This window comes from Equus quagga, chromosome 11, assembly GCF_021613505.1.
Source record: "Equus quagga isolate Etosha38 chromosome 11, UCLA_HA_Equagga_1.0, whole genome shotgun sequence".
Taxonomy (NCBI): Eukaryota; Metazoa; Chordata; class Mammalia; order Perissodactyla; family Equidae; genus Equus; species Equus quagga.
This window is the reverse complement of record NC_060277.1, coordinates 110,748,022-110,773,882: the sequence shown is the minus strand read 5'-3', so window position 1 is coordinate 110,773,882 and position 25,861 is coordinate 110,748,022. Positions and strand designations below refer to the sequence as shown.

General features: G+C 53.0%; 1 protein-coding gene across 2 annotated transcripts in view; it reads left to right on the top strand.

The window, feature by feature from the left end:
- Positions 1-25,453, top strand: part of UBE2O (ubiquitin conjugating enzyme E2 O) — a 65,101-nt gene extending 39,648 nt beyond the window's left edge. For both annotated transcript variants that reach the window (XM_046677892.1, XM_046677893.1), the window contains exons 2-18: positions 10,875-10,934; positions 11,051-11,161; positions 13,379-13,476; positions 13,999-14,062; positions 14,782-14,925; positions 15,376-15,485; positions 15,627-15,777; positions 16,039-16,511; positions 16,982-17,136; positions 17,410-17,522; positions 17,619-17,747; positions 18,489-18,578; positions 19,586-20,282; positions 20,556-20,692; positions 22,633-22,836; positions 22,930-22,987; positions 23,154-25,453. In XM_046677892.1, coding sequence (XP_046533848.1) covers positions 10,875-10,934; positions 11,051-11,161; positions 13,379-13,476; positions 13,999-14,062; positions 14,782-14,925; positions 15,376-15,485; positions 15,627-15,777; positions 16,039-16,511; positions 16,982-17,136; positions 17,410-17,522; positions 17,619-17,747; positions 18,489-18,578; positions 19,586-20,282; positions 20,556-20,692; positions 22,633-22,836; positions 22,930-22,987; positions 23,154-23,824 — 3,465 coding nt within the window. In that variant the 3' untranslated portion in view covers positions 23,825-25,453. The remainder of the gene's footprint in view (positions 1-10,874; positions 10,935-11,050; positions 11,162-13,378; positions 13,477-13,998; positions 14,063-14,781; positions 14,926-15,375; positions 15,486-15,626; positions 15,778-16,038; positions 16,512-16,981; positions 17,137-17,409; positions 17,523-17,618; positions 17,748-18,488; positions 18,579-19,585; positions 20,283-20,555; positions 20,693-22,632; positions 22,837-22,929; positions 22,988-23,153) is intronic.
- The last annotated feature ends 408 nt before the right edge of the window (positions 25,454-25,861 follow it).

Sequence of the window (25,861 nt, the reverse complement as noted above, 5' to 3'; positions counted from 1 at the left end):
TAGTTGTGTATTCTTCGTTGTGGGTCCTTCTAGTTGTGGCATGTGGGACGCTGCCTCAGCGTGGCTTGATGAGCAGTGTCATGTCCGCGCCCAGGATTCGAACCAACGAAACACTGGGCCGCCTGCAGCAGAGCGCGCGAACTTAACCGCTCAGCCACGGGGCCAGCCCCAAGAATCTGTATTTTTAAAGAGCTCTGAGGAGTCTGATAAATGGCTGCCTTGAAACCTAGGCCTCCTCCCAAGGGATTTGTTGACGCTTCCTCCGTTTTTCTTCATAATCTTTTGCTATTTCAGTATTGCTAAATTAAATATCTAGACTTTCTCCACCCCCTTTTTATGAGGCCATTTGTTGGTTTCCACCAGTTGCCATTGAAAGACCAACATAGTACTGTGTCGTCAGCCAAAATGCCACCTTGTCGTTGCTGATTTTAAGGCCTGGTGTCTGGAAGTGAGTGTCCTCCTTCAGGTTTGTTATAATATGAGGTCTCTCTGAGAAGTCTTTCCTACGTGAGACCTAGAGGAACCCAGGGGAAGGAAGGAGGTTTACTGCCTAATTGTACAGAAAAGATCATTAGAAGGCCGGGATCCTGTCTTGTGTGCTGATGTCTGTTCACCGTGGGGCAGCGAGGCTGCCATCCTGGGAGTCGGACTTGGGAAGAGGCTCGCTCCGTTGCTTCCCAGCTCTGTGACTGCCTCTTGCACATGGTTTCCTGCCTGAAATGGGGAGACTTTCCTCCTCAGGTGCCTGTGGGGATTGAATGTCTGTGATGCACTCAGGCTCCACTTCCTCTTCCTTCCCTCCCTCCACTCTCACCCGGGCCTGAGGTAGCCTGCCTGCTGGACCCCTTGGCCCATGCAGTTTTGTCCTGCGTTCTAGAGCCCTGTGTAGCACTCTCTGCCAAGATGCGTTAGTGATAGCCCCTACAGACCCTGCTCGGAGCCCCTTCTCCCCTGCTCTGATTCACTCTGGGTCGCATCCCCTCATCACTGTGGGTAGGTGTGTCTGTACTCATTAAAAAGGGGATAGAATTTTGACTGTGTAAATAAGAGTGTGGTTATTTGCATAATACAAGATTTCCTGTGACTTTGCTTGAAATAGCTCCCCTGGTATACCTAAAAGTCCTTCAATTTATAAAAGACTTTTTAGTAATGGCATCTAAATCAAGATGCACTCTTTGCATCTTGTTTCAGTCTTTGTGAATGTTAATTTCATGTGCGTGTTTTCTCCAGCTGAGCTGTCAGTTCCTCGGGAGAGAAACTGTGGGGCTTGGTTCAGGCTGTGCCCTGATGCTCCTGTCATGGGGCTTTCTCAGGCTCTGCGGACCAGGGACATCTTTTCCTTTCAGCCAGCCTGCTTGGGGTGTCTGTAGGGATGCACATTCCAAATGGACTGCCCACATGCCCCTTGGCAGGGCCAGGTGCTGGGCAGGTAGAAAACCAGGGTCCCTGGAGATAGTGCAGGGAGCAAGCTCTGGAGCTGGCAGCGCCTGGAGGCTGCCTGTCCCCATCTGACACCCAGGGAGGTGGTGGGGCTTCCTCAGCTCACACAGCTGAGGAGTGGCAACGTTGTGGCCTCTGCGGGACCTGATTCTTGTGCCACTGGGCTGTGTGCTGCCTGTCCCCCCGCCCCCCGAGGCTGGCTGTGGCCTCGTCTCACTGCACCTGTGGGGTTGGAAGGATTCCTTCTCCAAGGCTCAGTGATTCTGCTCTTTTCCTTTGTGTTTTAGTCCTGGCACAGTGAGCCATCTCATCCTGAGATGAGTTGCTGTGGGTGAGTTTTGGGAGAAATGGCAGTGGCGGGGTGGACAGTTGAGGGTTTTAAGACTTAATGATCAAACCAAGAGGTGACATCAGCCCCAGGAGCCATTCCATCTGTCGGGCTTGCCAGGCCAGTGACGCCCAGTATCCCAGGATGGGTATTCATTTCGTTTGCCTTCAAATAGTAACTGCAGTTGTTTGAGAAACAAGCGGAGGTTGTATTTCTTCCACATGGGGTCCCTTGTAGTTGAAAATGAGCCTGGCCTGCCCCACTAGACTCAGATACAGTCCATTTTAGCTATTTCTCTTCTTCCCTTGCTGTCTTTAAAATGCCAATTAGAATAGCCAGGATTTGCGGATTTGTATGAGAATCACTTTAGGAACTTTTTTAGAGCTCCTGTCTTCAGAATGCCGTCCTGAGGGTGTGATTGCAGTGGCCCTGGGGCGGGCCCTCCGCCCTCCCGCTCTCTCTAGGGGCCGTTGTTGTGTGAGGGTGTGATTGCAGTGGCCCTGGGGCGGGCCCTCCGTCCCCCGCTCTCTCTAGGGGCCGTTGTGGTGTGAGGGTCAGGCTACGCGCACACAGGTCTCCTGGAGGTCTTGTTAACACGTGGATTCCAAGGCAACAGGGCTGGGGTGGGGCCTGAGAGTTTGCGTTTCCACAAGCTTCTGGAAGATGCTGGGGCTGCTGGTTAGGGTCCACACGCTGTGAGTGTCAGCATGGCTCTAATTGCTCCAGGTGAAGCAAGGGCCATACTGGAGGGCCACACATGCTAAATGAGGAAGGAGAGGCTCTGGAGTTCTGGTGCTGGGGTGGTGTCAGGCAGGTCACTTACCCCTCCAAGCCTCTGGCTTCCTCTCTGAAGTGAAAGAGATGGCAGTGGTGCCTCCCGCTTCGGGTGATGAGGGTTGGAAGAAGCAGAGCCTGCAGGGGTCCTCCCTGCACAACAAGAGCTCAGTAAGGTCTGTTGATGTGATTTCCGCCCTGCATGGATCATCGTTCTGTGAACTCACCTGACATCAGACCCGTGGGGGTGGGGGCTCTGGAAGGCAGTGTTGAGGCCATGAGCACTCCCTGCCTTCTCTCAGGGATGCCCAACGGCCCCAGGACAGCAGCCCAGCTGCAAGAACAGCATGTGAAATCATCCTCCTTACTTTTCTACCTTTTAGTCATACTTCTTGAGGAGAGAGGGCTTCTCCTCCTAAAGCTTCCCATTTGTCCCCTCCCTTCAAACCCAGGAGTCCTGGGCTGTTTTGTCTTTTTTAAAGCCAGGTCAGTGAGCCCGGATCAAGACACAGGGTGCGAGGGCTGGGTTCTTCCTCCATGCTGGCTCTTGCTGCATCCCAGACACCACAGCATCTGCAGAGACGCAGCTTTGCTGACCAGGCTCCAGCTGACCTGCTGCCAGGTGTAGCTCCCCATCCTTCCCCCTCACTTAGCAGGCGGCTGGACTCAGTCGCCTGTCTCTATCCCCTTGGGCAGGCTGTGCCTCCAAGTCATTCCAGCAAGCTAGCAGGCTGCAGCTACAGCTTCCAGGCAGTGATGCAGCCCCACTGCAGTGCCCAGACCTGGTTGCAGGCTTCTGGTCTGCAGTGTACAGTCAGAGAGAGGGGTCCTTGGGGACAGGAAGGGGCTTCCCCTGACGGTTGACTGAATCTCATCTGAAGCAGATGATGGGGGTGGCGTTGGGGGTGTCCCTTGCCTACATCTCTGATGGACAGTTCCTATGCAGCCTGGCCCTGCCTGCCTTCCCCCACCTGCCATCCAGAAACTAGAATTTTTGTCCCTCTGCCCACTCAGCAGTGTATTTACTTCTGTATAAATGTTTCCAGGTATTTTCATTTTGTGTCCCCCATCTAAATGTAAGTTCTGTAAAGCCAAGGCACAGCCCTATATATTTGTGTTCTTGTCTCACTCTGAATCTATAGAAAACACTGAAAAATGATTGAATTGATTGACCTCACTGTTTGGTTTTAGCAGAGCTTCTGTTCAATGGTTTCTGTATCACGTGGTTGGCAGAATTTTCTAGTTAGGGGCACCAGCGTTTGTCTTTTCTTCCACACTGCCCAGCCATTTCCAGCTGTCCTCCCTCTCCTCCCCCAAGCGTGTGAGGCCCTCTGGCCATTTGTGTTTTGCTTGTAAAACCACTGTCCTCAGGTGGGCAGCTTGCTGATTGCCGGGTTGTCAGGGGCTTACCCACATGATGGTCAACTTCTCTGAGAAAGTCCTCACACTGGCATATGCTAGAATCATTGACCAGTCATATTCACCCAATCCAGACTGAGCTGGAAACTCAAGCTTAGGAAGAAACTGGAAGAGGAGCCCAGCTCCAACCCACAGTCAGTGCCAACTCCTGCCGCTCCCTGTTTTACTGTTCTGAAAGCAAACTTAATGACATTTTAAATAATGTTAGAAAGAGTTCAAAGTTCCCCACCCCCACAGTGTCTGTGTGTAAATGTATAGATCCTGGGTTTTTTGTTTGTTGGCTTCAGACCAACTTCTGATGAGAAGAGATCTATTTCTCCCCTCTATGTAACAGGTGGAAACCCTAACCAGAGAGAACCAGCAGAGCTGGGCAGACAGGTAGGGTTGGGGTCTCAAACTTTTTGAAAGTGACCCACCATGGAATATGCATTTATCCGTGTGTGTCCAGGGCACACAGACATCATATATGCACCTGGAACAGTTTTCTCAAAATTACCGAGCCTCACCTAAAGCGTGTGATGCACTCAGATATTTTCTGCCACCGCCCCTGCCATGTTGGCCGTGACCCACTGACCCATTAAATTGATTTCATAACCCACTAATGGGTCACAACTCACAGTTTGAAAAACACTGCTCTAGGGAGCATTCCAGTCTAGGATTTCCAAAGCTTTTTCAGAATTCCACACTGTGGGATAAACTTTCAAATCTGGCGTAAGTAGCTCCTCTGGCCTCCAAGTAGGATTTGCATTGGAGGGAGGGAGTTAATGTTGCTAGGCCTTCCCTTCCCTTCCCACTCCCCACCCATCTCTGTGCTGTAGGAGAGCTGGGCTGCCCCACCGCAGTATGGTGGGGTCTCACAGTGGAGTGCACCCATGGGCAGCATGGCCAGGCCCTTCAAGCTCAGGGACAGCATCGGGAGAACAAGAAGGACCTTCTTCAGGGTCTACAAGCTCAGCTGAGGTAGGGTAAGAGGGCCTGGTTAGGAGGCCTTGGGATCCCCAACACGATTGGAAGCCCCGTTTACCTGTTTTACCCTTTTCCACTGTGTCTAAGACTCAGACATGGCTTAAGCTGTATGAGGGGTGGGAGGGACAGTATACCCTTTAGGAAGTAGCAAGCCTTATAAATTTCCAGTGTTGCTCTGACCTCATATTTCTTTCAAGAATCTGTTCTTTGAGTCCTGGCCTAGGTAAACAGCCTGATTCCTACGTGTGTCTGCTGGGCCACTTTTCTCTCCCCTCCTTTCCGCTCGCCAGGCAAAGCAGCAGGGTGGCTTGATTTTCTTTTCCAAAGAAAGATTCTGTTTTCTTCACCGAGCACCATGAGGCTCCTGGAGGTCTTGGGGCTGGCTCAGTCTGGTGAAGGTAAATCCGCAGTCTGAGTATAAACCCAACCCGGGGGCCACTGCAAGCTGTTCCCACTCACCATGGGCACAGCGTGGGGCTGGCACTCAGCTTGTCCTTGTGATCCTAGACTATTTATTAAGCCCCACTGGGGGCTTGGCACAATGCTGGACCTTTTTGTTTGAGGCTACTCCCACTTGTCAGTGGAAGGTCTGGTAGTGATGACATCACTTACTCCCAGAAAAGACTGGGTTGGTTTTTTCCTGTGGGGCTGAAGGAGAACACCCACATCTCCTCCTCTATGTTTTGGCTTTCCTCAGAGTTTGACAGGAGATGATAGTGACGGGTTGATGGCCTCCAGCCTTGACACAAATGCTTAGGCACCTTGAAGGCCCCTCCTTTGCCTTTTCCTGGACTTCCTGCCGCTTCCCCTCTTGCACTAGGAGTCCCGTTAGTGTATTGGATGCTGGTGCTAGTGACCAGGTGTGAAGCTGCCTTTTTTCCTGTAGAGCAAGAGCTTGGCGTCCACTGAGCAGGCCAGCCGTTAGGGCTACCTGGTCCTACGGGGGATGTGACATTCAAATCCACTTGAAAGTAGCTTCTTGTATCATCTTCCTTGTATTTTCAACCTATTGATCAGCCTCAGTTTGCCTTTTCGGTCCTTGAAACATTTTTGTTCGGTGAATTTGGGTCCTTCCAGTTCAGGCATGAGCAATGTCATGAAGGAGGGCCTAGACCAAGAGTCACAAGAGCAGCCTGTTTCTCCTGCTGTGCTGTCAGTGACGGGCCCCGAGAGTGCAGCTCGGGGGAACAGCGTGTACCTCGGGCGGGGGGCAGGGGAGGAGAGTGGTTCTTCTGGCCGGGGCAGAGCTCCTTGGAGCTCAAATGGGGGTGGGATGGAAGTGCCTAGCCTCTCTGCCATGTTACCTTCTCCCCAAAATTGCCCTCCACTCCTTCTCTTGCCCTTGTATTGCTTTCCAACTTGAAGCACCTCATTAGCTCTACCTTCCTTGTATCTGGAGGGTGATCCTTTCACCCACTGCTCTTGCCTCAGTGCCACCGGCCAAGGAACAGCCTCAGGGCTTCTCAGCGTTGGCATTGCTGATGCTTTGGGCCGGATCAGTCTTTGTCGTAGGGGGCTGTCCTGTGCGTGGTCGGATGTTTAGCAGCATCCCTGGCCTCTACCCACTGTATACCAGAAGCCCTTTCCCCCAGTTCTGACAACCAAAAATGTCTCCAGACGTTCCAGCTGTCCTCCAGGGAGCAAAGTTGCCCCAGTTGAGAACCACTAGGCTATCTGGTTTCCTTCCCCCCCTCTACAGCACGTTCTCTGCCCAACAGCCAGATGATCCTTTTAACATCCAGTCACCTACGCCCTCTGGTCAGAGCCCTGCTGGGGCTTCCATCTTGCTCAGGAAGCAATCTCAAGTCCTTCCTGTGGTTCTGCCTCTAAGGCCTGAACGACTCAGCCTCATCTCCTTCACTCTCTTGGGAGCTTGCTCTGCCGCAGCCCTACTGGCCTCTTTGCTAGTCATCGAACACTGGAGGCACACTCCATCCAGGGTCTTTATGGCAACTCTTCTCTCTGGTTGGAAGACTCAGTCCCTTATTGTACTCAGATACTCAGATCTCTGGTCAAATGTCACCTTGGAGTGGCCTTTCCTGACCACCCACTTGAATAACTCACTCGTGCTCCCCTCCCATTACCAGTCTCTCTCACACGTATACTCTGTATTGCCTTGTTTTTCTGCATGGCACTTAGCACCACTTGACCTGTGTGTGTACGTGTCTGTCTCCTCCGCTGCTCTAGAATGTCAGCTTTGCGAGAGCAGGCACTTATCTGCCCAGCGCCTGGTGTGTGGAAGGTGCTCGGTCATCATTGCTCAGATGAGTGAACTCCTCTGTAAAGCCTGGCTCTCCTCCCCCAGAGCAGGTGCCAGAATCCCTCTCCATGGAGGGCAGATGTGGTGTTGGATGCTCTTGTTTCCAGAGCAGGCAGTGAGAGCAAAAGCTGTTGGTTCTTGGGTTCCACCAGGCACGTCCTGCAGTCAGGTCACAAAAGTGTCCGAAGTGGAAATCACTTATAGCCCCTCCTCACTCAGAGACACTTTAACATTTTTGTGTGTTGTGTTTCTTTTCTTTTTTTTCTGTCCAGAAACCTCTGATAGCTACATCTCTCCCTCAAGAAATGTTAATAGTTCACCGCCTCAGAGGTTGTTCACAATTTCAGAGCCTATGATGACAGTTGAAATCTATCCACCTGCCACCTCAGATCCCACCCTGGTCACAGTTTTTTTAAACTACTCTCAGGGCGCACCTAACAGAAGACACGGTCCTGTTTCATGGCTGTCTTGCCCTACAATCTATTTTCACAAAGCAGGCACACTGCCCTCTAGTGTTAGCCTCATGGGGTGTCTGATGCCGTTCATCTGGGTCCTTGATCTTTTCAAGTGGGATAAGAAGAGGGCAAATTGCTGAAACCCCGCGGCTTCTCCCACCTGGAGGCCTCGGCAGGCACTCAGGACCCTGATGACATCCGCAGTGAGAGGCCACAACAGCTGCCTTCCACATACCCCAGAAATGAGTAGAGCATGTGTTGCTTTTATAGCCAAGAGAAGAATCACTATCTTTTAGAATGTGTGGACCAGCCAGAAATATGTTTTACTCTATTCTTATCTCTGCAGCTTTGGGGAGGAATGAGCTTTTTATGTCGCTAAGAGAGTGGACTCTGGAGCCATACTGCCTGAGTTCAAGTCCCAGCTTCACCACTTAGGAGCTGTGTGACTGTGAACAAGTTACTTATTATTCTCTGTCTCAGTTTACTTATCTGTGAAATGGGAATGACAATAATAGTATACTTCATTATACTTCATAGAGTTGTGGAGGATTTCACAGGTTAAAATACATTAAGTGTCTAAAAAAGTCCTGGAGCATGATAAACACCGGTCATCCTGTTAGCACAAGGCAGAGGACTCCAGAGTGCCTGAGCCCCTTGGAGCACAGAGGTTCCTTCCAAAATGAGGATACTGAAGGCCTTTGTGATGCAGGTAGCCTGTGACGGGAGCAGGGAGAGGAAAGGAGGATGCTGGAAGTAACTGTTCAGTGGAGAGGCACTGGCTTATTTGGAGAAAGGCAGTGCCCAGTACGGGTGGCATATAGGGAACTGGGAGGGAAACTTGTAAAGACAATGAAGATCCTTGCAAGTCTTCCTAAGCCCTTCCAGGTACCTTTTTCTTATTTTTTTGGAATTCCCAAGGGAAGGGAATGTAGCCAGAATGGTGGCCACCACACTCCTTTCTTCTCTCTGCCACTCCCACTCTGCTCCCAGCATGGCCAGGGCTTTGGAGAAGGCCCTGTCATGGAAGATTAGAGGAGCCTGGACACCAAGCTGTACAGTGGAGTTCAGTCATACTCTGGCAAAAGGCTAGGTGCAGGTCAGGAGGGCCACATCAGAAGACCACGTTAGCCAACCAGGCTCCCTCTCTCGAGAACGCTGGGAACTGCCTGCCCTGCCAACTTTGGCAGAGGTTCTACAAAGGGAGGAAGGAGAAAACCTGCCCCTGGCCTTCAGTGAATGCCAGCTTTCACTAGCTGTGTTGTTCCTGCTTCAGCCTTAGAGCAGGAGCCTCAGTTTCCCCAAAGCCCTCAGGAGCAGTGTCCCATGGCCACAGGGCTGGGCAGTGTCCCACCAAAGACTGCACTGATTTAGAGTCTGTGCCCGTGCCACTCCCTTCCTTTCCTGTCAGCTCTCTTGGGGACCAACATAAATGCCAAGGTCGGGACATGATCTGTAGACTCAATTTGAGTCTCTTCTCAGTGATCCCTGAGTAGGCAAGGCAACTTGTGCCCCCTGGATGACATCCCCTCCCACCCCACATGGCGCGGTCCTCTCTCACTGCATTTCCCATCACTGCAACTTCCGGTTTCTATGGCAACTTGGAAAGACCTGCAGTTGTGGCTTTTTGAAGTCTAAAATGGGAGCAGATGTTTGAGATAGGGTGGGACAGCACAGAAAACACTATGTCCCAGACTAGAGAATTGAGCACAGAGAGTTACAGGATAGGAAGCTGTTTGAGTTAGAAAAGTGGCACTGTGATCCCAGTACAGCCTTACTTAGAGAGCTCCAAGTGGCCCCTTGCAGCCTCCTGGGATCTCTGAGCAGAAGGAATAAAAGACTGAGCCCAGAGGGTCTTCAGCCTAAGCCCTGGGAGACAATGGAGTCAGATAGGGTGATCACAGCTGTCATTTGCTGAGCTCTTCCTGTGTGCCAGGTGCCTCTGACCCTCTGTGCTTTCACTGCCTTCTTAATCCCCGCAACCCTTTGGCGATGGCTGCTGTCACCCCCTTTCATACATGTGGACGTGAGTGATTTGCCTGCGGTTTCAGGGCTGCCACGTGTAAGTGCCTGTTTAACGGCTGGGCTCGCTCTCATCTTGGTTCCCTGTAGGAAAATCCCCGTTGCTTGTTGTTGGCAGAGCCCATTGCTTCCCCCTTTACTTTTTGTAAGTCACATGTAACTAATAGCAGAGTCTGTCTTAGTCATTGCCAAAATCTTGGTGACGTTGAGCCCGTGTCTTCCTTTTTAGTATCTCAGTTCTCCTTCCATAGAGGTCACCTCTCCATGCCCCAGGGCTTGGAGTGGAGAGAGTGAGCTTGAGGAGTCTTCAGTTGGGTGGTGGTGGTGGTTGAGAGAACAGTTCTTCCACCCCTGTGGTTTGGGGTCATGGAGGTGGGAAGTCACAGAGACCCGTTAGCGTGACTCAGTGAAGAACTCAGAGGAGCAGCCCCAGGTGTAGGGAACCAGCAAAGAAGACACACTGGCCAGGTGGAGAACCGTCTCCCAGCTGGGCTGTTGGAGGGGGGATGCGGTACCCGGCAGAGGGAGGGGGCGACTCTCATGAGGCCCAGGCTGTCCTTTCATAGGGGCTGCTGCTGGATGTTTGTGGAGGGACGGGTCAGATGCTCACTATGCCGCTGGCCAGGCTCCAAAAGCTGGCTGTCCTGAGCGTTACTCAGCAGCCTGCAGTCCTCCGCAGCGCTGTAGATAAGGAGCAGGCTGCGGCTGGTCAGGAAGGATAGCCCAGATTAGAAGGTGGTGTCGGGTGATAGTGGGCTTCAGGATGCCCCACGCAGCGCCGTGTCATGCTCCGCCTCCACCCCACTCTTTACGCAGCACTCCACAGCAGGGTTGGAGGGCAGGCACTTGCAGAAGGTAGAAAAGGGATTTCACTCATAGCAAAATGTTTTGCTCTCTGTAGAACAGGGCTGTTGAATCTTTCATTTAAATGAAGCCTTATGTGATCTGTCATTTTGCCACACTTTTCAGTATGATCAGCGTCACCTCCAGTAACCATAGCGTTTGCCTTCGGTGGGGGAGGTAGCGCCTGGAGTTCTGTCTCTTGATCTGGCTACTGTTAGGAAGTGTGTGCAGTTTGTGAAAACTGAGCTCAGCACTTAGGATTTGTGCACTTAGCTGTATGTCTGTCACCCTCCTCTAAGAAGCTGGAAGAAAAATGTATTCTATAGTGACTCCAGAGGCCGTCCTCTCACACCTGTGTTTTCTTTCACAGCTAAAACTAGAGGACCGCTCTGTGGTGCCTCGGGATGTGGTCCGGCACATGCGATCCACTGTGAGTCCTGCATCCCCACCCCTGGTGGGGGGTTGCCTGGGGATTGTCTGGGCCGGGTCTCCCATGGCGGTTGGCGCTGTGCGCCTGCGCGGGCCTGGATGCCTTCTCCTCCCCAGGACAGTCAATGCGGCACCGTAATAGACGTCAGCATCGACTGCGCTGTCAAGCTCATCGGCACCAACTGCATCATCTATCCTGTCAACAGCAAGGACCTCCAGCACATCTGGGTGAGCTACCCCACCCACCTGCCCTCTGCTGATTTTCCTCTCTGTTCTCCAGTCCTCTCCACAGCACACCAGCACTGCACCTTCCAGGTCAGACAGCAAAGTACAGTGGTCAGCTCACTCCCTTGAAGGCTGATTGCTGCTCTTGTGAGTAAGCCAAATAGACATGAGGTCAGATGTGTCCTGATGTCTCCAGCATAGATTGCAGGTGTCATTTCCTTTTACCTAGTTTCCTTTCTCCTCTTAACACCTTTTTTTTAAACAAATTTCTTTTCAATAATTTGTTTTTTAAATGATTTCAAACTTAACTGGAAAGTTCTAAGTTATGTCCCCTGTATCACCCAGGTTCCTCAGCTGTTACCATTTTACCCCATTTGCTCTATCACCTTCCCTCCCTCCTTCTCCACATCTTCTCTCACTAGTCTTTTTTCTGAAACATTTGAGAGCAAACTGCAGATGTGACGTCCGATGACCACTAAATACCACAATGTGTATCTCCCCAAAACAAAAACACTGTCCTATAACCACTCTTCCGTCCCCGATTTTGGAAATCAGCACTGATATATTACTGTCCCATCCACAGACCCCATTCAGTTGTCAACTCTGATTCCTGCATTCTAGAACAGTTCTTCAGTCTTGCTTTGTCTTCCATATCCTCATACCTTCCATTGGATGACCCTGAGCATGGAGCTCTCTGATATTTCCTCTTGACCAGCTTCAGGCCCTGAATTCTTGGCAGGACTGCCCCATAAATGCCATTGAACTCTTTCCTGGCCCGTAGCGTCCAGTGGCCGCACCAGGGGAATGCTTACCTTGATCCCTGGTTGTGTGGGATGTGCCGTGCCTCTCCATATCAAGTCAGCGTTTTCCACTTTGACAGTGATTATCTCTTGTGGGGAGATATTACAGGATTGTGTCAGTAACCTGTTACTTGTCAAACCGCAATCCGCCAGCCTTAGCCTCCATTAATAGTTCCCACCTGAATCAGCCCGGCACTCTCATGGTCACTAACTGGTAACTTTATGACTCCATTGTTCCCTCCTCGTTTTATTAGTTAGCATTCTACTGTACGGAAGAGCTTTACCTTCTGCCCCCTTGATTTATTTGGTCACTTTTTACATCAGTATGGACTCAGAAATTCCTCTTTTATTCAATTGGTTGTAATCCATTGCTACCATTATTCATTTTATGGCTTCAAGTATCCCAGATTTGGCTAGGAGGCACTCCTTCAAGCTGGATCTATGTCTTTTTGACATGTCCCCATTGTGTTCTTTTGTTTAAGCATCTTCTTACTTTCCATCTTTTTGCTGATCCAGCCCTAGAATAAGCTGTTTCTCCAAGGAGCCTTAGTTTCTTTCAGAGGAGAATGGTATTTTAAAAACCAAGATGTGGATGCATGTTAGATGTACTAATTGCTACTAGTCCGTTTCAAGACAGCACTAGGAAATGCATGTAGAGTCATGCATTGCTTAACGACAGGGATACGTTCTGAGAAATCTGTCCTTAGGCGAACTTGTTGTTGGGTGTACATCATAGAGTGCACTTACGCAAACTTAGATGGTACAGCCTACTACACAGCTAAGCTCTACAGTATCTTACAGGACCACCGTCGTATATGTGATCCGTCATTGACCAAAGCATCGTTATATAGCTCGTGACTCTATGTGATACGTTTAGACACATACACATCTAAATTTGTCAATACCTATTCCATGTATGCATTAAAATATGACTTCATCCTGATACCTCTAATTCCATTTTAACACCTCAGATTCTTTCTCTCTTTCCCCATTCTATATTAGTGAGTACCTTCCCCAACAGTGAGCAACTTGGCCTTTGATAGCCTCAGCATATTTATTTATTTACTTAAATTACTTTACTTATTTATCCACATAACCAACCTCCACCTACCACCTCCCCGGCCTGTTCCCACCAAGAGTCCTATGTCCTTGGATGCTGTCAGGCCCCTGCATGACTCTCCATCACCACCAGGCAGCCCCCCACCACCTCCTCCTCTTCCTCACTGGGAAGGGGTGTTGGGATACAGCTTAGAACTTGGAGGGAGGCCTGTTGTAGCAGTTTAAGTCCAGTAGCTGACTGGCCCAGGCAGTAAGCTATCTAGATCCTTCCTGCTCTGTCTCAGTGGGGCAAAGAGGAATTGGTGCCCTGGGTACCAGTGTCATCTGTGGTCTCTCACACCCCTGTCCCCTTGGTCTGCAGCCCTTCATGTATGGGGACTACATTGCCTATGACTGCTGGCTGGGGAAGGTCTATGACTTGAAGAACCAGATCATCCTGAAGCTGTCCAACGGTGCCAGGTACGTGGCTCACCATAGAGGAGCCGTCCGCTCCGCAGTGGCAGCCTGCTGCAAGGAGGGGAGAAGGGCGTTTTCTCATGGCCTGTGAGGACGGGTTTCATCGAGCGCCCTGGCAGGTGCTGCAGGCATTTGCAGCCTGACCATGGGATGGTCTCCTTATTGTTCTGGCCAAATTGTCTCACTCACTTTCTGTTCTTTGTTCTCTCTTGGCTTGGGGAGAGAAGCATTATTATTTAGTATATCTGCTGGGGCTGATGTTTTATTTTAGACACTGTAATGGTGGCTAGCCCTCAGATATGGAGTCAGCGTCTCGTTCGTTTTAGGAGAGTCACTTGTACCAGTGCAGAGGCCGAGCTGCAGAAAGATCCAAATTGTGCCATTTGGGGGCATGCCGACATTTCATGCCTCTGGATAACTCCTTTTGATATTGATCAGCACCAAACTGTGACCTGGCTGCCATGTCTCCCCTGAGACTCAGTCATGGTGCCCTCGTGGAGACCAAGCCCCTGTTCACTGTTTCAGGTGCTCCATGAACACAGAAGATGGCGCCAAGCTCTATGATGTCTGCCCACACGTCAGCGACTCGGTTCGTTTGCTCCACCCGGGCAGGCTTCTCGGCTTGGGGGAGGCTTCTTGCAGGGTGGGCTTCAGAGGGGCACCAGCCTCATTTTCCTTAGCCCTCAGGACTGCATGGGAAGGAGGACTTCTTAGCAGAGAGCTTGGAGCTGGCCCAGGCTAAGTGCTGCTTCTAGGCAGAGCAGTTTCCTAGAGAAGGGGGCGGCGTGTACCGAAAGGTCTAAAAGTTTGGGTGTGGGCAGAAAGTATTGAAACTTTTCTTTGCATTTTGTTAACTTTTTAGCTCGTTCTTTTAAAAATCTGTGTTTTTCTGTCTTGGAATGTATGCAGTATTTTACTACAATCTGATGTTGTAGAACAGTAGTATCAGACACAATTTGTAACAAGTATACTTGCGGGAGTGTATATGATCAAAGAAGTTTGGGGACCCCTGCCCTCTAGAGCTTTAGTCCTCAAAGTGTCACCCCTTGACAAACAACATTCACGTGGCCTGAGAGCTTGTTAGAAACAGAAGTGAGTCAATTATGCATTTTAAGAAGATTCTGGGTGATTTATAGGCACCTTAGGTTGAGAGGTGCTGCTCTGGAGTCTTAAGATTTGTTTCAGCCTGTGGGGGGTGCAGATGTGGGGCGAGCGGGGGCAGGGGAGGAGTGGGGGGCAGGTGCAGAGAGCACCTTCCCTGAGGAGGCATTGCTCACAAGGACTTTCTTCTGGCCCCAAATCCTACAGGGTCTCTTTTTTGATGATTCCTATGGCTTCTACCCGGGCCAGGTGCTCATCGGCCCCTCCAAGATCTTCTCCAGCGTCCAGTGGCTCTCGGGGGTCAAGCCAGTGCTCAGCACCAAGAGCAAGTTCCGAGTGGTGGTGGAAGAGGTAGGGGCTGGGGACGAGTGAGGGGTGGGGTCAGAGTCCTCGACCTCCACCTGGATGTGAGCTACTGCCCACGCCTTCCTTCCCTACTCTGAAGGCTAAGCCCTGCTATTCAGCATCTGGGCCCTGTTGATCTGAAAGGGTTTTGAGGATAAAGGGAACCCAGGCTGTGGTCATGGGGTGATCACTAGGCAGGTGTCCCCCGGCCTGACTGGCCTAGGCTAAGCAGGGTGGGAGAGTGGCGAGTGGCAGGTCCACTGGACCCTGACTGATGGTGATCCTGGGGTGGGGCCATAGGTACAGGTGGGGGCTGTTCTGAGGGTGTCGTACTTGGTGCTACACTATGAAGGCCTGCTTTCCTGCTCTGGAGATTGGGTGAGCTCTGGGCAGCTGCTTACAGAGAGAGCCGTTCCAGCCTGCTGACTGTGGCCCTGTCCCACCCACCATCTCCAGGTGCAGGTTGTGGAGCTGAAAGTCACGTGGATTACCAAGAGTTTCTGTCCAGGGGGCACGGACAGCGTCAGCCCCCCGCCCTCTGTCATCACCCAGGAAAACCTAGGCAGGTGAGTGGTTCTAGTGTGCCACCCACTCCCACAACCCCAGGGTCACGCCCTGAGCAAGTGTCTGGGTTAAAGTCACAGGTGCGTTGAGGGCTGAGAACACTGCTGGCCCAGCCCCTGCTTCTCTTCCCTCTCCCCTCCCAGGGTGAAGCGTCTCGGATGCTTTGACCATGCTCAGCGGCAGCTTGGGGAGCGCTGTCTGTATGTCTTCCCAGCCAAGGTAGAGCCGGCCAAGATTGCCTGTGAATGTCCAGAAAAACTCTGCGCCCAGGGGGAGGGCTCTATGGCCAAGAAGGTATGTCCTTGGGGTTGGGGTTGGTGGGCGTTTGAGGAACTGGCCTTGAGCCATTTCCGCAGCCAAGAAGGACAGTCTGTGCTTTAGGCCTTGGGGGGCAGCCCTGATGACCCTTGCAGGCCACTTAGGTGTGTATAGCTGTCCCCCTCCTCAGACCAAGCTGCCTGGGGTCAGGCCTGCCTGGGTGTCCCATATGCCCAGCGCAGAGCCATGTCAGCCCTGCTCTCCACAGCTGCCGCCCTCCCTTCTGTGCCCTCACAGGTGAAGCGCCTATTGAAGAAGCAGGTTGTGAGGATCATGTCTTGTTCCCCGGACACCCAGTGCTCCAGGGACCATTCCATGGAGGACCCAGGCAAGAAAGGGGGGGCCAGAGCCAAGAGTGAAACAGGGTCTGCCAGTCCTGAGGAGACGCCCGATGGGTCTGCCAGCCCGGTGGAGATGCAGGATGAGGGCCCAGAGGAAGCCCCGGAGGCGGGCGAGCAGCTGCCCCCCTTCCTGCTGAAGGAAGGCGGAGACGACAGGCTGCACTCGGCAGAGCAGGATGCAGATGACGAGGCTGCTGACGACACGGATGACACCAGCTCGGTGACCTCCTCTGCCAGCTCCACCACCTCCTCCCAAAGTGGCAGTGGCACAAGTCGCAAAAAGAGCATCCCCTTGTCTATCAAGAACTTAAAGCGAAAACACAAGCGAAAGAAGAATAAAATCACTCGTGACTTCAAGCCGGGGGACAGGTAAACCCAGAGGGCACCCCCTCCTTTCCGGCTGAGTGTCCATCCTGAGACTGTCTCCTTGGTGACACACATGTGTGCAGTTGGGCTCACACGCACACAAGTGTGACACATGGTCTGCAAGTCCTGTAAAGGCTGAGGGATGCCCAGCCAAGACGGCGTAGGTGTCTAGGGTTGGCCTGGGTGGCAGGAAGAGATCTGGGAGTGGGGTGAACGGTGGGATGGTGGCGTTGGCCCCAAGTCTGGCCTCTGGGACCACGTTCACTTGAGCTTTCCCAAATGGGGCCACTCTCAGGAGGTCACAGGGCATGGGAATTGCAAGTAAGCATCTACTGACCTGTTTTTCTTCCTTCTTGCCTGAGATTAAGAGTTTCAGGTTACCAGCCCCACAGAGAGGGAGGAGTAGAAAGAGTATCTGCCCTTTCCTCCGGGAAGTGTTTTGTGTGGCCTGGCTCACTGGTTCTGCCCTGCAGGGTGGCAGTGGAGGTGGTGACCACGATGACCTCAGCAGACGTGATGTGGCAGGACGGCTCTGTGGAGTGCAACATCCGCTCCAATGACCTCTTCCCCGTGCACCACCTGGACAACAATGAGTTCTGCCCCGGAGACTTCGTGGTGGACAAGCGAGGTAGTGCCAGCTCCAGGAGGCTGTCCCTGCTGAGGGCCCAGGCGGGGCTTGGGAAGAATGGGCCAGAGGTCTCAGGGTCAGGGAGGAGACTACTCTTTTGAAGGTGACCTGCTCTTTTGAGGACTAGGGGAGCCTTTTCGGAGCTCTGCTGACATAGCTAGGCAACATCTGGGTTCTGTGCCCTGCTGTGGTTGAGAGGTAATAGGTGGGTGGGTGGCAAGTGGCACCACCAGGGCTCCTTAGCTAGTTGTGTCCCCTTCCCTGGTTTCCTAGTCCAGAGCTGCCCAGACCCTGCTGTCTACGGCGTGGTGCAGTCTGGGGACCACGTGGGTCGCACCTGCATGGTGAAGTGGTTCAAGCTGCGGCCAAGTGGGGACGACGTGGAGGTGAGTGTGTGCAGCCCCCATGTCTTCCTTCAGGGTTGCCTCCAGTGGGTTGGGTATGGGGCCCCTGGGCTCATGACAACCCATCCTGTGCCCCAGCTGATTGGAGAAGAGGAAGATGTGAGTGTCTATGACATTGCTGACCACCCTGACTTTCGGTTCCGCACAACTGACATCGTCATCCGCATTGGCAATACTGAGGATGGAGGTCCTCACAAGGAGGATGAGGTACACCCCTCCAAGTTGAAGTTCCATTGGCTGCTCCCCATCCCATGCAGTAGCTGCAGTCCCTGGTGGTGCCACCAGGTGGCTCTAGGAGATAAGACCTGCAAGTTCTCTCCCCGCCCCAGCCTTGAGCTCCTTCCCCAGCAAAGCCCACAGTGGAGCTGATGCTTAGCCTGACCACCCACACAAGGACTCACCCGCCTGCCGGGGTCAGACTTCATTCACGTAGCTGCTCCCTGAGCCCCGCTGGTTCCATTAGTTAGGGAAGCCCAGCTCCTTGTCCTAAGCGCCGTGAGCATGATGTCGAGTGCTGTAGGAGAGGCTCTGGGAGGCAGTGTCTGAGCTGGGCCTTGGAGAACAGGTGCGAACGTTGGGTGGGGTCAGACAGGTTCCAGGCAGAGGAAGAGTAGGAACAAAAATCCTGAGGCAGGACCCCCTTCCTGGGACTGTCAGGAAGCTGGGAGACAGTGGAGTGCTGCAAGTAGGAAAGGCGTGAGTGGGAGTTTGTGTATTCAACTGCCAGGGGAAGGGGTGGAAGCTCAGCGGACAGCATACGTTGGAAATATTTGAACAAGGGGGTCCTACGCTTGAGTTGCTCACCATGGCCTCTGGCTGGCACCCACATCCCTTCCATCCTTCTGCTTCACCCTCGACACCCAATGCTGCAGCTCCCTTTTGGAGGTACTCTGACCCTTGCCTGTCCTGGAGAGCTGCGCCCTTGACCCTGTCCCATTTGCCCTGCAGCCCTCGGTGGGCCAGGTGGCCCGTGTGGACGTCAGCAGCAAGGTGGAGGTGGTGTGGGCTGACAACTCAAAGACTATTATCCTGCCCCAGGTAAGAGCCTGCCAAGACCCAAACAACTTGGCTTGCAACTGCGGCGGCTGGGCTGGGAGCGATGGCCTGTCTCCTGTCCCTCCTCAAGGAACAGGAAGACAGGTTCTCGGATCTTCCTGGCAAGGGAGTCCTCTTTTGGGTATTAGGGTTTCGGGGAAAGCTTGAGAGGAAGGGCAGTATTACACGCAAGGCCCCAGGGTGAAGGAGTCAGGAGAACAGAGAGGCAGCCCACAGCTGGCCCATAGTCTCGCCCTGCCTGGCAGCCTCTGCGGATTGCCAGGTGTGTGGAGGTTTTCACAAGCCTCCTGGATTTGCCTGGATCCCCATCTCACTATGCTAAGAAAACTCAGATTACTTTCTGTAGGAGATAGGGCGTCTCCCACCAACATTTCTAGGAAAACTTTCACAGATCAGGAAGAGAAAGGAGACGAGCTGGCCCCTGTCCCAGCTGGTGGGTTCTGAGCAGCAAGGCTGTTCTTGGTATCATTCCTTTGTCCCCTTGTTTGAGCCAATTTGCACACCCCAGCTCCCCTCTCCTGGTACCTTCATAGGGTGGGGAAGGGAGTGGCTCACCCCCTCGTCTGGCCAGCTGTTCCAGGGACACAGAAAAAGGATGTGACACAGGCCAGCTCTCCCAAACCTCCCCCTCCTATTGCATGTTCCCAGCTCCCCGTGCAGCCCCACAAAGGCCGCTGACCTGAGTCTTCTGGAGGTGGGGCTAGGCTTGCCGCCAGGGGCAAATGCTGACCTGACCAAGTGCACACAAGGACGGGAAGCTGGGACTTCGGGTCCTGCTGAGGGAGAGTGGGGCAGGTGAAGGCACCTCTCAGACACCTAGGCAGCACCTAGCACTGAGTGGTCCAAGTGTAGAGTCTAGAACAGGAAAGGGGAAGGGTGGAGTGGGACTGCTGAGGCCTCGGTGTGCCCAGTCACCATCAGCTCTGGGGGTTGGGGTCCCTGGAGCCTAGGAGAGCTCTTCTGAGTTGCCTGCGCCCATCTGCCCCCAGCACTTGTACAACATTGAGTCTGAGATCGAGGAGTCAGACTACGACTCAGTAGAAGGCAGCACAAGTGGGGCCTCCTCGGATGAGTGGGAAGACGACAGTGACAGCTGGGAGACAGACAATGGGCTGGTGGAGGACGAACACCCCAAGATAGAGGAGCCTCCCATCCCACCTACTGAGCAGCCGATGGCCCCTGAGGAGGACAAGGGGGTGGTGATCAGTGAAGAGGCTGCCACAGCCGCCATTCAGGGGGCTGTGGCCATGGCCGCCCCTGTGGCTGGGCTGATGGAGAAGGCCGGCAAGGACGGGCCCCCAAAGAGCTTCCGGGAGTTGAAAGAGGCCATCAAGATCCTGGAGAGCCTCAAGAACATGACCGTGGAGCAACTTCTGACAGGCTCCCCCACCTCCCCCACCGTAGAACCCGAGAAACCAACTCGGGAGAAGAAGTTTCTGGATGACATCAAGAAGCTGCAGGAAAACCTCAAGAAGACCCTAGACAACGTGGCCATTGCAGAGGAGGAGAAGATGGAGGCAATGCCAGACACTGAGCGCAAGGAGGACAAGCCCGAGGGGCAGTCACCAGTGAAGGCTGAGTGGCCCAGCGAGACCCCAGTGCTCTGCCAGCAATGCGGCGGCAAGCCCGGAGTCACCTTCACCAGCGCCAAGGGCGAGGTCTTCTCCGTGCTAGAGTTTGCGCCCTGTGAGTTAGCCCTCATTGTGTTAACAGATCTGAAGGCCAGGTGCTACCTGCTCCCCGCCCCTAGCTGCCACCTGGCAGGAGGAAACCATTTCCCTGGTGTGGTCACCAGTCCTGATGCTAGGAGAGATGGGTGGGAAATGTGGGCTTATTCACCCATCTGGGGAGCACCCAGCAGCTGCTCCCTCCCAAGTTTCCCAAGGGTGGCAGCTGCATTTCCAGATGGAGCTCCCAGGGCCTCACCATTAGGGGTTGACCATTCTCTTCCCCCTCTAGCAAATCACTCTTTCAAGAAAATTGAGTTCCAGCCTCCAGAAGCCAAGAAGTTCTTCAGCACAGTGCGGAAGGAGATGGCACTGTTGGCTACCTCGCTGCCCGATGGCATCATGGTCAAGACTTTTGAGGATAGAATGGCAAGTAGCCTGGCGTGGGCTTGGCATGGACAGGGGCAGATGTGCTGTGTGGGTGCTCAGTGCCCGAGAGGCTGCCAGCCCTGGGCTCCTGAACCTCAGGACTGAGTAGCACCTGAGGGAGGCCGCCCACACTCCTTACAAGGCAGGAAAGAGGCTCAGTCAGGTGAGGAGCAAGAGTCCTCCACATGTCTAGGCCAGATGGTTAGTTCTTTCCTCCTCCTTTTAAAAGTTAGTTTTAAATTATACAATTATTACCTGAGTCTACCCTTCTTCTTCTTTTTTTTTTGTTTTAAAGATTGGCCCTGAGCTAACATCTGTTGCCAGTCTTTTTTTTTTCCTCTTCTCCCCAAAGCCCCCCAGTACATAGTGGCATTTTCTAGTTGCAGGTCCTTCTAGTTCTGCTGTGTGGGATGCTGCCTCAGCATGGCATGATGAGTGGTGCTAGGTCCGCGCCTGGGATCCACCCTGGTGAAAACCTGTGCCGCCAAAGCGAAGGGCACGAACTTAACCACTTGGCCATGAGGCTGGCCCCTACTCTTCTTTTTGAAAAATTAGAACATTGTAGAAAAAACTAAAGTTGCCTTGACCAATCCTCACCCAGCCCACAGAGGTTATGACTTTAGGAGTTTCGTGGGTCTCCTTCCAGATGACCTTTTTGTATATATTTTTATGTTCTTATGCATCACCACAAACACGTAGTATTTTATATTCATGTATGTAATTTGCTATTTTCACTCAATAGGGTAACTTTTGAGACCTACCCATGTTGATTCATATTGATCTAGTTGTCCCTTTTTAGCTACAAAAAAAGTTTCCCTCATGTGGCCATGTCACACTCCATTTTCCACTTCTCTTTTCATGGCCCAGGCCCAGTTTTTAAGTCAAGCTGCCGGAGGCCGTGTGAGCCCCTCTTTGTTCCAGGAACGGGCAAGCCCATTCCATCTGCCACCATATTTATTCAACAAACCTTTACTGGGCCCCTGCCATGTGCCAGGCACCATGCAAGATACTGAATTTGTGTGTGACTGAGCCCCCAGCTCTAGCCCAGCCCTGGAGGAAGAGGGGCACTGTTCAGATGGGCCTACAGCAGGCCAGAGACCACAGGGCAGGGCTGGCAGCTCATATAGGGTCGGTGTTGCTCAAAGTTCTTAATAATACTTTTGGTTTTTCTTGGGTTTTAGTGAAATTTCTTTTGAAAATTCCAACCCATCTCAGCTCTGCTGAGGGAAGCAGGGAACAGTATTTTTTGTTTTGTAGTGTCTTTTCCAAATCTCATGCAGAAGGAAAAGGAAGTCGTGCGTTATCTTGAGGCCCAAAGGGTGGCACCAATAAAAACAGACACGAGAGAATTCTGTCGTTCCCGTTAGTGCTTTGCCCTCACCGTTTTCCTAGCTCATCCCTCACCCCCATGCGCATGGCCGTGGCAACTGATACCATGCCCCACCCCGACGCACACACAGATTTCTGATGTCTAAAGAGTCTCCATGATAACTCAGTGACGTGAGTTTCTTTGGTGGTCTCCCAGCACTTTCTCCTGGAGTTCAAATGCCCTTGTCCCTCTGGTTCTCTAAAAGCAAGTTCAGCCTTGCCATCCTGAAATGTACTTTCATCTTCTCGTCGGTTACAATTGTTGCTTGCCGTGCTGGGGTAGGGGTCAGGGCAGGTGTTTTGAGGAATAAAACTTAAAAGTAATGATTTATGAAGAAAAAAACCTGGTAAAATAGAAACTGGGTTGGAAAATTCCTTTTATACCAGGAGTTAAAAGATGCCAAGTAGGTCTGCACAGAGATATTTGCGTTGAGCTTCTCTGCTGCTGGTGGTGTCCGGAGTCCCAGGGAGCTGCTCTTCCGCTACTCAGTCCACACAGCACTCTGGAAAAGAGCAAACCCAGACAACACGTGCTGAAGCCCCCCACCAACCTCAGCCTTTCCTCCCTCTAGGACCTCTTCTCGGCCCTAATTAAGGGCCCCACTCGCACCCCCTATGAGGATGGCCTCTACCTGTTTGACATCCAGCTCCCCAACATCTACCCAGCTGTGCCCCCCCACTTTTGCTACCTCTCCCAGTGCAGTGGCCGCCTGAACCCCAATCTGTATGACAATGGAAAGGTGTGTGTCAGCCTCCTGGGCACCTGGATTGGAAAGGTGAGCACAGTGCCAGCACCCAGTCGGGATGTGGGGGGAGCCAGTCCAGGGGGTGTCTGGAACAGAGCTGATCATGCTGTGTGTGTGTTTCAGGGGACAGAGAGGTGGACGAGCAAGTCCAGCCTTCTCCAGGTGCTCATCTCCATCCAAGGTACCATGGGCGGGGGTGAGGGGGGTGGGGAGGACTGCTGGAAGGCACAGTGACTCTGGCCTGAGGTTCCCTCCAGGCCTTTCCGTCCCCCACCTCCTGCCTGTAGCTCTGGCTGTCCCCTCTGGGGTTGAGATCAGGCCTGCCCTAATGGGCTTCTGCCCCACAGGTCTAATCCTGGTGAATGAACCGTACTACAATGAAGCCGGCTTTGACAGTGACCGGGGCCTACAAGAGGGCTATGAGAACAGTCGCTGCTACAATGAGATGGCGCTGATCCGTGTGGTGCAGTCCATGACCCAGTTGGTGCGGCGGCCCCCTGAGGTCTTTGAGCAAGAGATCCGGCAGCACTTCAGTACTGGTGGCTGGCGGCTGGTGAACCGCATCGAGTCCTGGCTGGAAACCCATGCCCTGCTAGAGAGGGCCCAGACGCTGCCCAATGGGGTCTCCAAGGACAGCGGCTCTCCAGAGCCGCCTGCTGTGACCGAGCTCTCAGACTTTGGCCGAGAAGAACCTGAGGATGGAGGGCTGGCTCCTGGAGAGGCCTCTCAGGGCTCAGACTCGGAGGGCGGCGCCCAGGGCCCGGCCTCAGCTAGCAGGGACCACACAGACCAGACTTCGGAGGCAGCGCCTGACACCTCGGTGCCGCCCAGTGTCAAACCAAAGAAGCGGAGAAAGAGCTACCGGAGCTTCTTGCCTGAGAAGAGTGGCTACCCTGACATCGGCTTCCCCCTCTTTCCACTTTCTAAGGGTTTCATCAAGAGCATTCGGGGTGTCCTGATGCAGTTCCGGGCCGCTCTGATGGAGGCGGGCATGCCTGAGAGCACAGAGGACAAGTAGCTGCCAGCCCTCAAGGAAGGAGCATCACAGTGGGGAGAGGCCAGCTGCTGCCTGCTCACTCCCTCCCCTGGAATCTGCCCTCTTCCCATTTTCTCCTCTGTCCCCAGTGCCAGCCCCCCATGGCCCTCTTTTTCCCAAGGTGAGTTTGATGCTGAAGTGCAAGAAGTTTTCTTGAGATGCTGCCATTTCTATTTTGAAGCAGTCTTTCAACAGGCAGGTCCCCTGTGGCAAAGAAAATCTGAACCTTGTTGCTGATTTTCCACTTGTCACCCCAGGCAGAATGTCCCGGCACTTCCTCCCTTGCCATCTCCATCTCAGGTCGGAGGCGGGGTCTTCCTAGGGCTGACACAGGGCCTCCCTTGGGCCCAGTGCTGTGCAGGTCAGCAGGACGAGTGGATGTGCCTTGCATGAAGTGTGGGTTGCTCTAGCAATTCCCCTAGTCCCTTTCAACCTCTTCAGTTCCTCTGCAGCTTCCCTGTGTCCCAGGCCCTCCTGCTGCCACCACTACCAGATCCTCCCTCGTCCCCCAGCATCACCAGTCTCCCTTGGGAGTTGCGGCTGCTATCACTGACTCCTGGCTCTCCTCTGGCCCATTTACCACAGTATAGCCCTCAGGCCTGTTGAACTTGCTCTCTAAGAGAGGTTGGGACCAGGCTGGGTTCAGCGTGACACCCAGGAGAGGTGGTGGCCCTCACACACTAACATGGAGTGAGGACCAGGGAGCTGCTGGGGAAGAAACAGCTGTAGGTGCCTTGCTCTTCTGTCCCAGGTGGCTGGGGATCAGCAGTTCTGGCCATAAGGCCTCGCCTGCTTGGACTGAAGAAGCCGATGTCTGCTCCCTGCTCAGCCCCATCCCAGGGCCCCAGAAGGCTGGAGCGGCGGCAGCAGCAGCACAAACAAGGCCAGGGCAAGTGCTGGGGCCTCTCCCGCAGACTTTGCACCTCCCACTATCAAATGCTAACACCAGGAGGTGGCAGTAGCTCACTGAACACAGAGCCAGCCAGCCAGCCCTCCTGTCAGCCCTTCGCTTACACACTGTAGGCTCGATCTGGGGAGAGAATGGCAGCGGCAGGGTTCTCCTCCCTCGCAGAGACAGGCCCAGAGGTTTACAAGTTTTCTAAGCTTTTGATAATGTGAAGCTCCAGGTTAAGAGGATGCTATTGAGCACATTGCAGCTATGTAATTTTTGGTGTATGTATGTAATATTTAAGGTTGAAAGAAAATAAATCTCAAAAGCAAAGATATTAACTCTTATTAGAAAAAAAAGACAAAAAAAAAAAAAGAAGCCAAAGCATGATGCGTCTTGTCCGCCTTAAGCTGGCTCCACACCTGTGCTGTGCCATAATCACCCAGCGGGCAGCAGCTGCAGGAAGGACGGAGCCGGACCACGGGCCGTGGCTTTTGGAGCCCAGAGTCGGTATCTTGTTTGAGAAACATCCAGAGTGACTGGTGGGGCTGTGCTTCCCAGTGCGTTGTTCATGTGGAGATGTGAATGCCTACTGCTTAAGATATCTGTATAAAGTGCTGTGTGATTAAAACTTTTTTTTTACTTGCATTTTTTTCTGTTTGGCTCATTCACAGTGTACAAAAAAGACAAGGTGGCACCATTAAACCTGCCTCTGCCATTCATCTGGGCTCTGTCGCCTTTCTTCCCCTCTGGGGCACCTCACACACCCCTCCCCAGGGGAAGGAAAGACTCCCCCACTGCCCCAGAAGGCTCACGGCAGCAGCACCTTCCCCCTACCCAGGCTGCTGCCATGCCTTCTGCATTTGCAGTCAGGATTTGCGGGGCTGCGAGATCAGGATCTAGAAGTTCGGTGGATCGGTGGGTGCTCTTGCCTCTGGGCAGGACTGTTCCGTTCTTCAAGAGCCCATTTTTAGCACTGTCTGCCAGCAGCAGCTGTGGTCTCCAGGGACCTGTGTTGGACCAGTTCAACCAGTTCTGCTCCTTCCAAATGCTGGGAGAGCTGACATCGCAGCACCTGGCCTAGGCTTTAAGCCAAAGCAGTTGCCCAGTTTGGGCGATTGGCATCTGCC